This window comes from Mustelus asterias, chromosome 4 (assembly GCF_964213995.1).
Source record: "Mustelus asterias chromosome 4, sMusAst1.hap1.1, whole genome shotgun sequence".
NCBI lineage: Eukaryota > Metazoa > Chordata > Chondrichthyes > Carcharhiniformes > Triakidae > Mustelus > Mustelus asterias.
Window position 1 is genome coordinate 48,060,691 of NC_135804.1, and position 13,881 is coordinate 48,074,571.

General features: G+C 48.3%; 1 protein-coding gene across 3 annotated transcripts in view; it reads left to right on the plus strand.

The window, feature by feature from the left end:
• The first annotated feature begins 7,805 nt into the window (after window positions 1-7,805).
• vrk3 (VRK serine/threonine kinase 3) overlaps window positions 7,806-13,881 on the plus strand; it is a 37,155-nt gene continuing 31,079 nt past the window's right edge. Inside the window, exon 1 of one of the 3 annotated variants that reach the window (XM_078210937.1) lies at window positions 7,806-8,123. Coding sequence is in view for 1 of the 3 variants with exons in the window: in XM_078210936.1 (XP_078067062.1) it covers window positions 8,285-8,400 (116 nt within the window). In the remaining 2 variants the exon portion in view is untranslated. Of the gene's footprint in view, window positions 8,401-13,881 lie in introns of all 3 variants that reach the window. The other 2 variants (XM_078210939.1, XM_078210936.1) reach the window with 2 other exon arrangements.

Genomic DNA, 13,881 nt, shown 5'->3' on the forward strand with positions numbered 1-13,881 from the left:
CTCCTCATAGCTAAGACCCTCCATACCAGGCAACATCCTGGTAAACCTTCTCTGCACTCTCTCTAACGCCTCCACGTCCTTCTGGTAGTGCGGCGACCAGAACTGGACGCAGTACTCCAAATGTGGCCTAACCAGCGTTCTATACAGCTGCATCATCAGACTCCAGCTTTTATACTCTATACCCCGTCCTATAAAGGCAAGCATACCATATGCCTTCTTCACCACCTTCTCCACCTGTGTTGCCACCTTCAAAGATTTGTGGACTTGCACACCTAGGTCCCTCTGTGTTTCTATACTCCTGATGACTCTGCCATTTATTGTATAACTCCTCCCTACATTATTTCTTCCAAAATGCATCACTTCGCATTTATCTGGATTAAACTCCATCTGCCACCTCTCCGCCCAATTTTCCAGCCTATCTATATCCTGCTGTATTGCCCGACAATGCTCATCGCTATCCGCAAGTCCAGCCATCTTCGTGTCATCCGCAAACTTGCTGATTACACCAGTTACACCTTCTTCCAAATCATTTATATATATCACAAATAGCAGAGGTCCCAGTACAGAGCCCTGCGGAACACCACTGGTCACAGACCTCCAGCCGGAAAAAGACCCTTCGACCACTACCCTCTGTCTCCTATGGCCAAGCCAGTTCTCCACCCATCTAGCCACTTCTCCTTGTATCCCATGAGCCTTAACCTTCTTAACCAACCTGCCATGTGGGACTTTGTCAAATGCCTTACTGAAATCCATATAGATGACATCCACAGCCCTTCCTTCATCAACCGTTTTTGTCACTTCCTCAAAAAACTCCACCAAATTTGTAAGGCACGACCTCCCTCTTACAAAACCATGCTGTCTGTCACTAATGAGATTGTTCCGTTCTAAATGCACATACATCCTGTCTCTAAGAATCCTCTCCAACAACTTCCCTACCACGGACGTCAAGCTCACTGGCCTATAATTTCCTGGGTTATCACTGGCCTATAATTTCCTGGGTTATCCCTGCTACCCTTCTTAAACAATGGGACCACATTCGCTATCCTCCAATCCTCAGGGACCTCACCCGTGTCCAAAGAAGCGACAAAGATTTCCGTCAGAGGCCCAGCAATTTCATCTCTCGTCTCCCTGAGCAGTCGAGGATAGATGCCATCAGGCCCTGGGGCTTTGTCAGTTTTAATGTTCCCTAAAAAACCTAACACTTCCTCTCTTGTAATGGAGATTTTCTCTAACGGGTCAACACCTCCCTCCCGAGACACTAAACTAAATTCACTTAAATTTATGCCTTATTTCTAATATGTAACAACAAAATTATACATCACTCAAAACTACCTGTTTCTTGACACTCGCAATCCCTGTGCCCGTTTTCAGGGGTTACCAAATTTTTCTCCCACAATATTGTATTTTCTGGGCAATTGATTTGCAGTGACTGAATAAATCAAATTCCATTTTTACCACCAGTAGTTAATGATTCATAACTCAGAAGTTTCCATTTTTCCTTGAACCCGTAATACGTTATTTTGCAAAAGCATGTAATGTTTTTTCCTCTGCCTTTTTCACAGCCTAGATACATAATGACACAGACTGGCAGCTTACTCCACAGCGGTATTGGGATGGGATATTGTAGGAAGTAAAAGCAGTTCTGTGAGATGTTGGGCTTTGGTAGCATTGGGGGTTGGTTCTGAAGTAAAGATTGAATTGTGGGTTTGGTAGCACTGGAGAATTAAATGGACTTTTGGGTTAAGGAATAATTCTAAGGGTCTGCCAGTGGCGGTGTGAGGGAGCCCAGTGTTTGGTAGCCCTAAAAAGGTGAGATACATTGTAGTCTACTAGCATGGGGGTGCACTGATGTCTGTTAGCACTAGCTCAGATGATGTGCAGGGATAGTAATTGTGAGAAAGTTCCAGGTTTCAAATCAAGCAATATATTGGGGACCAGGAGCCAATCTAGTTTAGCAAGTGCTGGAAGGCTAAGTGGGAACATTAGTGCAGGACAGAATACAGGCAGAACTTTGGCTAAGCTGAGGTTTTTTTGAAGGATGGGATGTTGATTAGGGAAACATTGCATTGTAATATTTGAGTTGAAAAGTGACTGGTGTGACCTGTGCCTCATTAAACAATTGTGGATAAAATTTATTTTTAAGAACATTTTTCTGTCTTTTAAAGGCATTGAAATAAAACTGTATCACTATTTATTCAACCACAGATTACCATTGTGATAGCAAATAAAGACTTGTAGGGACTTGTAAAACTGCCACAAATATTACCTGGGCTATAAAACACTGTTCAAAACATATTTTGGCGAGAAAATTTGAGAACGCAAGTCACCACATTAAGGTTGTTGGCATCACCTCGTATTTTCTTCTTCTTTTGGCTTTCCCAGTTAATTACAGGTCACTACAACACTGATTGTCACCCTCTGGCATCAAATGTTTCAGATTTAATTATTCGCTGATCAAGTGCTGAATCTCCTGTGATTTCAAGCACGTAAATTGTTAGTGCATCCCGCTCCCCTCCCCCAAGACGGTAGGCCAATGTGCACTAGCCATGGGTGAGCTTTATTGCAAGGGAATTGAAGTATAAAAGGAGGGAAGTCTTGCTACAATTATGCAGGGCATTGGTAATATTGCAACTAGAGTATTGTGTACAGTTTGGTCTCCTTATTTAAGGAGGGATATATTTACTTCGGTAGAAGTTCAGAGAAGGTTCACTAAATTGTTTCATGTTTTGTGAGGAAAGGTTGAGCCTAATTTATTGGAGTTAAGGGAAATGAAAAGTCATCTTATGCAAAGAAGTAAGATTCTTAGGGGGGTTCATAGGATAAATACTAAGATTTTACCTTTATAAGTAACGTAAAATTAGAGGCCACCCTTTCAAAATAAGGGATTTCCCATTTACAACAGAGATTAGGTGGAATTTCTTCACTCAGAGTCGATAATTTTTGGAACTCTAGTTCAGCATAATGGGGAACAAAGAACAACAAAGTTACAGCACAGGAACAGGCCCTTCGGCCCTCCAAGCCTGCACCAACCATGCTGCCTGACTGACCTAAAACTCCCTACCCATCGAGGGAATAGAGGGACCGTATCCCTCAATTCCCATCCTATTCATGTATTTGTCAAGGCGCCCCTTAAAAGTCACTATCATATCTGCTTCCACTACCTCCCCCGGCAGCAAGTTCCAGGCACCCACCACCCTCTGTGTAAAAGATTGGCCTCATACATCTCCTTTAAACCTTGCTCCTTGCACCTATGCCCCCTAGTAAATGACTTTTCCATCCTGGGAAAAAGCTTCTCACTATCCACTCTGTCCATGCCCCTCATAATCTTTAGACTTCTATCAGGTCGCCACTCAACCTCCCTCGTTCCAGTGAGAACAAACCAAGTTTCTCCAACCTCTCATAGTTAATGCCCTCCATACCAGGCAACATCCTGGTGAATCGTTTCTGTACCCTCTCCAAAACCTCCACATCCTTCTGGTAGTGTGGCAACCAGAATTGAACACTATATTCCAAATGCAGCCAAACTGAGGTTCTATAAAGCTGCAACATGAATTTTTAAACTCAATGCCCTGGCCGATGAAGGCAAGCATGCCGTGTGCCTTCTTGACTACCTTCTCCACCTGCGTTGTCACTTTAGTGACCTGTGTACCTGAACACCCAGATCCCTTTGCCTATCAAAACTCTTAAGGGTTTTGCCATTTACTGTATATTTCCTATCTGTATTAGGCCTTCCAAAATGCATTACCTCACATTTGTAGGCTGGGTCATTAAATAGATTCAAGGCTGAGTTAGATGGATCTACAAGGGAGTCAAGGGTTATGGGGGCCGGCAGGAAATTAGTATTGGATAACAATCAGATCAGCTATAATCTTATTGAATGGCGGAACAGGCTCAATGGGCCGAATGGCCTGCTCCAGTTCCCAGTTCTTTATGTTCCAGTGGATAGATCTAGTTCTCTTCCATAGTACTGTCCGTACCCAAGTGCCCTGGGTTGGAAATAGAAGGAGCACATACTGTTCACCGACTCGCTTGAGGCCTTTCATGGCCGGTGGACATCACCAGGCTCCGGGTGGGGCATCACTGGACAAATATTGGTATTTAGGACAAAGAAAATTACAGCACAGGAACAGGCCCTTCGGCCCTCCAAGCCTGCACCGACCATGCTGCCTGACTTAACTAAAACCCCCTACGCTTCCGGGGACCATGTCAATTTAATTTGATGAATTTGCTTTTAAAGTTTCCTATTATAGTTATGGGCATTTCTGTGAGGGGTTGTTTATCGGTTGGATGATCTCCTCCTAGTTGTAAATTTAAAGTAGCAGCCCCTTCTCCTCAGGACAATCGATGAGGGAGCGCAAGGGGGAGAGGGGACGGTTGATGAGGGAGCGCGCATGGGGGGGGTGACAGTTGATGAGGGAGCACGCAAGGGGGCTGTTGATGAGGGAGCGCATGGGGGGTGACAGTTGATGAGGGAACGTACAGGGGAGAGGGGATGGTTGATGAGGGAGCGTGGGGGAGAAGGGACAGTTGATGAGGGAGCACACAGGGGGGCTGTTGATGAGGGAGCGCATGGGGGGTGACAGTTGATGAGGGAACGTACAGGGGAGAGGGGATGGTTGATGAGGGAGCGTGGGGGAGAAGGGACAGTTGATGAGGGAGCACACAGGGGGGCTGTTGATGAGGGAGCGCATGGGGGGTGACAGTTGATGAGGGAACGTACAGGGGAGAAGGGACAGTTGATGAGGGAGCACGCGGAGAGAGAGGGGACGGTTGATGAGGGAACCGGAGGGCAGGGCACAGTTGATAAGGGAGCGTGCGGGGGAGGGGACAGTTGATGAGGGAGCGCGCAGGGGGAGAAGGGATAGTTGATGAGGGAGTGCGCGGGGAGAGAGGGAATAGTTGATGAGGGAGCACACGGGGAGAAAGGGGACAGTTGATGAGAAAGCGTGCGGGGAGGGAACAGTTGATTAGGGAGCGCACAGGGGGAGAGGGGACAGTTGATGAGGGAGCATGCGGGGAGAGAGGGACAGTTGATGAGGGAGCACGCGGGGGGGCAGGGGACAGTTGATAAGGGAGCGCGCGGGGAGAGAGGGGACAGTTGATGAGGGAGCGTGTGGGGAGAGAGGGGACAGTTGATGAGGGAGCACGCGGGGGGGCAGGGGACAGTTGATGAGGGAGCATGCGGGGGGAGAGAGGACAGTTGATGAGGGAGTGTGTGGGGGGTGAGGGGACAGTTGATGAGGGAGTGCGTGGGGAGAGAGGGGACAGTTGATGAGGGAGTGCGTGGGGAGAGAGGGGACAGTTAATGAGGGAGTGCACGGGGAGAGAGGGGACAGTTGATGAGGGAGCGCGCGGGGGATAGTTGATGAGGGAGCGCGCGGGGGATAGTTGATGAGGGAGCGTGCAGGGGTAGGGGACAGTTGATAAGGGAGCGTGCAGGGAGAGAGGGGACAGTTGATGAGGGAGCGCGCGGGGAGAGAGGGGACAGTTGATGAGGAAGCGCGCTGAGTGGGGACAGTTGATGAGGGAGCGCGCGGAGAGAGTGGGGACAGTTGATGAGGGAGCGCGCGGGGGGAGTGGGGACAGTTGATGAGGGAGCGCGCGGGGAGAGAGGGGACAGTTGATCAGGGAGCGCGCAGGGACAGTTGATGATGGAGCGTGCGGGGAGAGTGGGGACAGTTGATGAGGGAGCGCGCGGGGAGAGTGGGGACAGTTGATGAGGGAGCGTGCGGGGAGAGAGGGGGCAGTTGATGTGGGAGCACATGGGGAGAGAGGGGATAGTTGATGAGGGAGCGCGCGAGGAGAGAGGGGGCAGTTGATGAGGGAGCGCGTGGGGAGAGAGGGGATAATTGATGAAGGAGCGCGCGGGGAGGGGCAGTTGATGTGGGAGCGCGTGGGGAGAGTGGGGACAGTTGATGAGGGAGCGCGTGGGGAGAAAGGGGACAGTTGATGAGGGAGCGCGCGGGGAGAGGGGGACAGTTGATGAGGGAGCGCGCGGGGAGAGTGGGGACAGTTGATGAGGGAGCGCGCGGGGAGAGAGGGGACAGTTGATGAGGGAGTGTGCGGGGAGGGAGGGGACAGTTGATGAGGGAGCGCGCGGGGAGAGAGGGGACAGTTGATGAGGGAGCGTGCGGGGAGAGAGGGGACAGTTGATGAGGGAGCGTGTGGGGAGAGAGGGGACAGTTGATGAGGGAGCGTGCGGGGAGAGAGGGGACAGTTGATGAGGGAGCGCGCGGGGAGAGTGGGGACAGTTGATGAGGGAGCGCGCGGGGAGAGAGGGGACAGTTGATGAGGGAGTGCGCGGGGAGAGAGGGGACAGTTAATGAGGGAGTGCACGGGGAGAGAGGGGACAGTTGATGAGGGAGCGCGCGGGGGATAGTTGATGAGGGAGCGCGCGGGGGATAGTTGATGAGGGAGCGTGCAGGGGTAGGGGACAGTTGATAAGGGAGCGTGCAGGGAGAGAGGGGACAGTTGATGAGGGAGCGCGCGGGGAGAGAGGGGACAGTTGATGAGGAAGCGCGCTGAGAGAGTGGGGACAGTTGATGAGGGAGCGCGCGGAGAGAGTGGGGACAGTTGATGAGGGAGCGCGCGGGGGGAGTGGGGACAGTTGATGAGGGAGCGCGCGGGGAGAGAGGGGACAGTTGATCAGGGAGCGCGCGGGGACAGTTGATGATGGAGCGTGCGGGGAGAGTGGGGACAGTTGATGAGGGAGCGCGCGGGGAGAGTGGGGACAGTTGATGAGGGAGCGCGCGGGGAGAGTGGGGACAGTTGATGAGGGAGCGTGCGGGGAGAGAGGGGGCAGTTGATGTGGGAGCGCGTGGGGAGAGTGGGGACTGTTGATGAGAGAGCGCGTGGGGAGAGAGGGGATAGTTGATGAGGGAGCGCGCAGGGAGAGTGGGGACATTTGATGAGGGAGCACGCGGGGAGAGTGGGGACATTTGATGAGGGTGCGCGCGGGGAGAGAGGGGGCAGTTGATGTGGGAGCACGTGGGGAGAAAGGGGACAGTTGATGAGGGAGCTCATGGGAAGAGAGGGGATAGTTGATGAGGGAGCGCGCGGGGAGAGGGGACAGTTGATGAGGGAGCGCGTGGGGAGAAAGGGGGCAGTTGATGAGGGAGCGCGTGGGGAGAGAGGAGGCAGTTGATGAGGGAGCGCATGGGGAGAGGATAGTTGATGTGGGAGCGCGTGGGGAGAGTGGGGACAGTTGATGAGGGAGCACATGGGGAGAGAGGGGATAGTTGATGAGGGAGCGCGCGAGGAGAGAGGGGGCAGTTGATGAGGGAGCGCGTGGGGAGAGAGGGGATAATTGATGAAGGAGCGCGCGGGGAGGGGCAGTTGATGTGGGAGCGCGTGGGGAGAGTGGGGACAGTTGATGAGGGAGCGCGTGGGGAGAGAGGGGACAGTTGATGAGGGAGCGCGCGGGGAGAGGGGGACAGTTGATGAGGGAGCGCGCGGGGAGAGTGGGGACAGTTGATGAGGGAGCGCGCGGGGAGAGAGGGGACAGTTGATGAGGGAGTGTGCGGGGAGGGAGGGGACAGTTGATGAGGGAGCGCGCGGGGAGAGAGGGGACAGTTGATGACGGAGCGCGCGGGGAGAGAGGGGACAGTTGATGAGGGAGCGCGCGGGGAGAGAGGGGACAGTTGATGTGGGAGCGCGCGGGGAGAGAGGGGACAGTTGATGTGGGAGCGCGCGGGGAGAGAGGGGACAGTTGATGAGGGAGCGCGCGGGGATAGAGGGGACAGTTGATGACGGAGCGCGCGGGGAGAGAGGGGACAGTTGATGAGGGAGCGCGCGGGGAGAGAGGGGACAGTTGATGTGGGAGCGCGCGGGGAGAGAGGGGACAGTTGATGTGGGAGCGCGCGGGGAGAGAGGGGACAGTTGATGACGGAGCGCGCGGGGAGAGAGGGGACAGTTGATGAGGGAGCGCGCGGGGATAGAGGGGACAGTTGATGAGTCGGCGCGCGGAGGGCTGAACCCACGTCACGTGCAAACCTGGAGCGCGAGACGCGTCTGCGGCCCCGGGCGGAGGGCTCCGCCTACAGGCGGGAGCGCCAGTCACCGCCTCTCACAGTGACTCGGAATAGCCCGGAAGCCAGTGATTGGACGGAAGGTAGCGCTGTCAGGTAGGTGAACGGCTTGCTGTTGGCCATCCACCGTTCCAGCAATATATGACTGCGGCCCAGTGTTGCTGAAGCCTGGAGCTCGATTTATCCATTGGGAGTTAAGTCCTCTCTGAATTGGTCAACCCGTTTGCTATGCTGTAGGAATTCAGAATGTCGGTAAAATGATCCCGTTCAGCAACCACCCCCCACCCCCCCAAAAAAAAGATTTTGTGACAAAATCGATTTATCTTTTTTCTAGTTCGAGAACTTTGCCGGAAGAAGTACTGACTTATTCCAGGTCTGATTTTTGTTTCGTTGCGAGGTCTCGAAATGTTTTACGAAACCAAAAGCAGGAACCTCAAAACATAATGGCTGCGTATTTAGAGAGGAAATTGTTTAAAATTGCCCAACTCACTCTCATTCTCTGACAACCAGTTGAATTCAAAATACACATCTTTGCCCACAACTGTTTTCATGGTCTTTTCACGCTTCCAACCTTCCCAGATGTTATAGGGTAGATGTTATAGGATAGGGTAGAGGTGGAGAGATTCTTTCCACTTAGAAAGGAAGCTAGAACTAGAGGGCACAGCCTCAAAATAAAGGGGGTCAATTTAGGACAGAGTTGAGGAGGAACTTCTTCTCTGAGGGTGGTGAATCTCTGGAATTCTCTGCCCACTAAAGTGGTGGAGGCTACCTCGTTGAATATGTTTAAATCACGGACAGATGGATTCCTGATTGGTAAGGGAATTAGGGGTTATAGGGATCAGGCGGGTAAGTGGAACTGATCCACTTCAGATCAGCCATGATCTTATTGAATGGCAGGGCAGGCTCGAGGGGCTAGATGGCCTACTCCTGCTCCTATTTCTTATGGGTTAAATTGGGTGACTCCCAAAAACAGGTGTGGGAATTATGATGATTTCCTTCTGCCCTTTGAGTGTGATGTGCCCACATGGTTGTAAAATGTAGCTTTTTGCTAAGTGTGTTGCATGCCTCAACAGGGATGTCTGAAAACATGAGAAGCTAATATGTGAAAGGTAAAGTCGCCATAATCCCAGATGACCACAGGCTACTTTCCCCTTTTGAGGGTGAGAGCTGACTGGTGATGATTTAATCGGAGAATCATCACACCTTGGGTGTTGAGAAGGCAGGGGCTTCATGAGTAACCTCAACCGGTACAGGAATTGAATCAGTGCTTTTGGAGTCACTCTGCATCACAAACTAACCATTCAACTAACCGACCCCTGTAAAAGCTAGTTTGCATGGAAAGTCAGCCTATGCCTCTTTAAAAGGAGCTACGTCGTGGCTGAAGCAGGTTTTGGAAGTACTACAATATCTTACTGATGTGTAAAAACATCAAATAATTGCACAGCATGGTAGAGAATGTGCACTGGTAGCCTTGGTGGAGGAGTTGATAAATCCACAGTGGTCAATGCCAGGACTTGCGCCAAAAGAGCCTAGATGTAGTGCTGCAAAAAAGTTCACCGACTTGACCTGAGTGATCATGGTCAATAAATTGTCTATCAAATGCTATATCACATCATTTGTCTTAACACTGCTTAATGCACTACACCCCTATTCACAAGCAACAATCTCTCAATCATGATTCATGCTTAACGATAATAGCTTGGCACTCTCTCATATGGCATTGCTTCAAGCCTCACACTCCCATCTCTTAGCTTTAACACACTGCTGATTCAACCTTGACAGCCAAATCACCCAAACACTGCACAACACTTGCTCTCACATTTCCCTTTCTCTTGAAGAACAAGTTGACACATAACCAGAGGCAGCAGGAACTAGTCGGTGAAGGACAGACTCAGCTACATGTCCCTACCCTCAATGGTGGAATTGACATCACCATTACTAGAGCAACTATCGCTGAGACAATGGCATGTGGTAGGGCTGACAACATCAAAGATGACTTTCCTCGTGTAGAATGCTCGTTCTCACATCCTACGTTCTCTTCCTACAATCTCTTCTAATTACTCACTGTGGATGTTGTAAACATGCCTCTTTTGCTTTCCTCCAGAGAGTTCCAAGCACTGGAAGTATTTAAACACATCAGAAGTTTGCTTTATTGCATTTGAGTTACTGTTCAAGTGCATGGATTGTACACCAGTCATGTATCGTGTTACCAGTAGGGAGACTTGTTGCCCAATGGTCACTCTTTGGTTTATAGTTGTGGCTTAAATGCAGATGGCACAGCAATCTGCTGCAGATGAAACCATCTTGACTGCTGCCAGGCTACCTGGCAAGCATTGATTTGCATGATTAACTTTAGATGATCACCACCAACTGGACAGTGATGCAGTGGAATCCCTTCAGGTGACAATACATCTCCGTTGACATGCAGTGTTGGCAAAACAATGTTCATGCAGTCAAACACACCCATGCGGTAACCTGCAATCTTCATCAAGCCATATGCTTCCTTTGCTTGCTGCTCTCTGGCCAGAGAATGAAATGTGGTCTGCTGTCTTTGAATAGAGAGCCTATGGCCTCTAGTGCAACAATCAATAGCAAATTGAGATGTTGCAAATATTTCCTGCTTCAACCTGGAAAGAGCCATTGCATAAAATTTCATTGTTGTGGTCACCTTCATAGCCATTGACAGTAAGATCCTCATCCTTTCAGGTTGCAGTTCTGTCTGCACTTGGTCAACAATGTCATTGAGGACATCTTTACTGAAGCGCAGGTGTCTCATTCAGTTTCTTGCTTAGTTTCGGGTGGAGACTTGCTTCCTGAACACCCTGGTCGGATATGACCTCCTGAAAAAAAATTTGATTCCTGGCCTCGGTCACTGTCTGTGTCACCTTCTCCCCGTGCCTGTGTGGGTTTCCTCCGGGTTCTCTGGTTTTCTCCCACAGTCCAAAGATGTGCGGGTTCGGTGCATTGGCTAGCTAAATTGCCCCTTAGTGTCCTGGGATGCATAGGTTAGAGGGATTAGTGGGGTAAATATATGGGGTTACGGGGATAGGGCCTAGGTGGGATTGTTGTCAGTGCAGACTCAATGGGCTGAATGGCCTCCTTCTGCACTAGGGTTTCTATGATTTCTCCCTTCCTTTTCTAACAGTTCTCCGCTCATTGTCTCAGTCATGCTGTATTCCAAGAAAAAGCCGATTTAATGCACACATCTAAGAACACCTATTTTGCAATGTCTACGAAATCAGGACAAAGTCTTTCAGCACCTGCCACACTAATTGCTGAAGACTTCACTACTGGATGAAAGAAACCAAGCCATTTCCTCTAGAATTTGATAATGAAGTAATGACCTTGGTTGAAGGAGTTCGCCAAAAATCGTAGCATGGAGCAGAGGACAGGGCAGCTTGCTCTCAACTATGTCTTTGAGAACAAAAATTAATATTGGATTACTTTGATTGTTTTACACAAGTGATCTGCAGTAAAAAAATAAATAGATATTCAGAAGTTCAAATATTAACCAGTTTATTACATTAAAAATGGTTATGGTATCACTGGCTATTTTGATGCGAGTGAGTCACTATCTGTTTATATATGTGTTGGAGTTAGACTGATGGAATCTTATCCAGCAAAGTTCCAGCTGAAATATAAATAGTTCTGTCAGAACTGATTGGCTTCTGTCAATATTTGTCAATGAAATTGAACAAGATATAGAAGAAAAAATTATATAAATTGATTCCTTGAAAGGAAATAAGCCTGTTTTCTGAAAAAAACTTTACAGAATTCTAGAAAGCACCAAACACTTAAACATCAGTAGAAGTCACTCAGCAGCTCACATGAAAGCAGTTGATGATCCTTTTAAGTGATAGTGGTGGGGCTCCTTCTAGCTACTGAATACTTGTCGCACTTTGCATTTTTGAAAGGGTGTTAGCATTGAGGTCCAACATTGTAGTGCATGCATCCAATCAACATTAGTGTGTTGATGCGATGATCTGAATACTCTGCATTCTTTTTTGAACGCACGTGCTCTATCGCCTTCATCAATATTCGCCAGCAGTTTTTGTGTGTTTGCTGTGAATGCCACTTTGGCTTTCGAAGGGAAAGCAAGTGTATCAGATCCTAATTTTGCATTCCATATCTCAGATTGCATTCCAAGTTCTTCCAATTCTAATGTACTGTGTGTTTTTCAGGGACCCTTCCCTCTCGAGCTCCATTTTAGGTAACAGAATCTTAATTCCTCTTCCCAAGGTCTTAGTTAATGTATTCCCACCTTCAGAAGCTTCTTCACTCCTTCAGTGATCTCCAAACTCCCCTTCGGAGCTCCAGCCTTCTTCCATTCTGAAAACTGTCTTGAAGTATATTCTTATGTTTATGATGGTATAATTGTAGGTGGGCCAATTGTTCTATGCTATCTCTTGTTCTATAGGCATTTGTAGTGATACAGAAATCCATTTTGCCCAAAATAATTGCTTATATTCTACATTATATTCCATTTTAGTTTATTTTCGTAGTTTAAAAATCCTAAAACTGAAAAAATGTATAAAGGATGGTAAATGGATCTGTACAAGTGGTTACTACAGCGTTTCCTGAGGCCAACTGACATGTTTGCATTTAAATTTGCTCCAACTACTGGAAATTCCATTCTTTTTATGGCTTGCTAACAAACTTAGGCTTAGGAACTAGTACCAAAACTGGATAAAGTGTTATGAAATGCAGGTGTGTTCATGCATATTTCAAATTTTAAAAATCTTTACTGTGTTGGATTCATCCTTGCCTGATAACCATAAGATTGGAGCCTTTGCCTGCATGAATGCAAAATTCGCATTTCTAACAACAATACCGCTTTTAAAATATCCAAATACATTCAGGTTTTTTTTTTCAAAATTTGCCGTCAAAATAGGATAGTGCCAGAAGAGTTGACTTGATAATGAACCAGGATCTTGTTCAACGCTGACTTTTAACAAAGTATGTTGTCAATGTTATTGGCAAACCAAATGAATCCATTCGAGGATTAAGATTGTATAATAGAGTTAGAGGTTTTTAACATGGAAACAGGCCCTTCGGCCAAACTTGTCCATGTCGCCCAGTTTTTAATCACTAAGCTAGTCCCAATTGCTTGCATTTGGTCCATATATCTCTCCTATCCATCTTACCCATGTAACTGTTTGAATGCCTTTCAAAAGACAGAATTGTACCCACCTCTACTACTGCCTCTGGCTGCTCATTCCAGACACTCACCGCCCTCTGAGTGAAATAAATTGCCCTCTAGACCTTTTTGTATCTCTCCCCTCTCACCTTAAACCTATGCCCTTTAGTTTTAGACTCCCCTACCTTTGGGAAAATAAGTTGACTATCTACCTTATCTATGCCCCTCATTATTTTATGGACCTCTATATAATCACCCCTAAGCCTCCTACGCTCCAGCAAAAAAAAGTCCCAGTCAATCCAGCCTCTCCTTATAACTCAAACCATCGAGTCCCAATAGCATCCTAGTAAATCTTTTCTGCGCTCTTTCTAGTTTAATAATATCGTTTCTATATTAGGGTGACCAGAACTGTACACAATAGTCCAAGTGTGGCCTTACTAATTAATGTCTTGTATAACTTCAACAAGACGTCCCAACTCCTGTATTCAATGTTCTGTCCAAGAGAATAGGGAAATCAAAATAAAGATGAGGACTTTAGCGCAAAGCAAAATTATACCCTGGGCTTGGAATTACAGAACTTTACATTTGGTCCATTATGCCTGTGCTGACTCTCTGGATACCTCACCATTCTGTTCAAAATCCCTTGCCCTTTTTTCTCATATATTTTGAAAAATCATTTAAAGTATTTATCCACTTCCCCATTAATAGCTATTATGG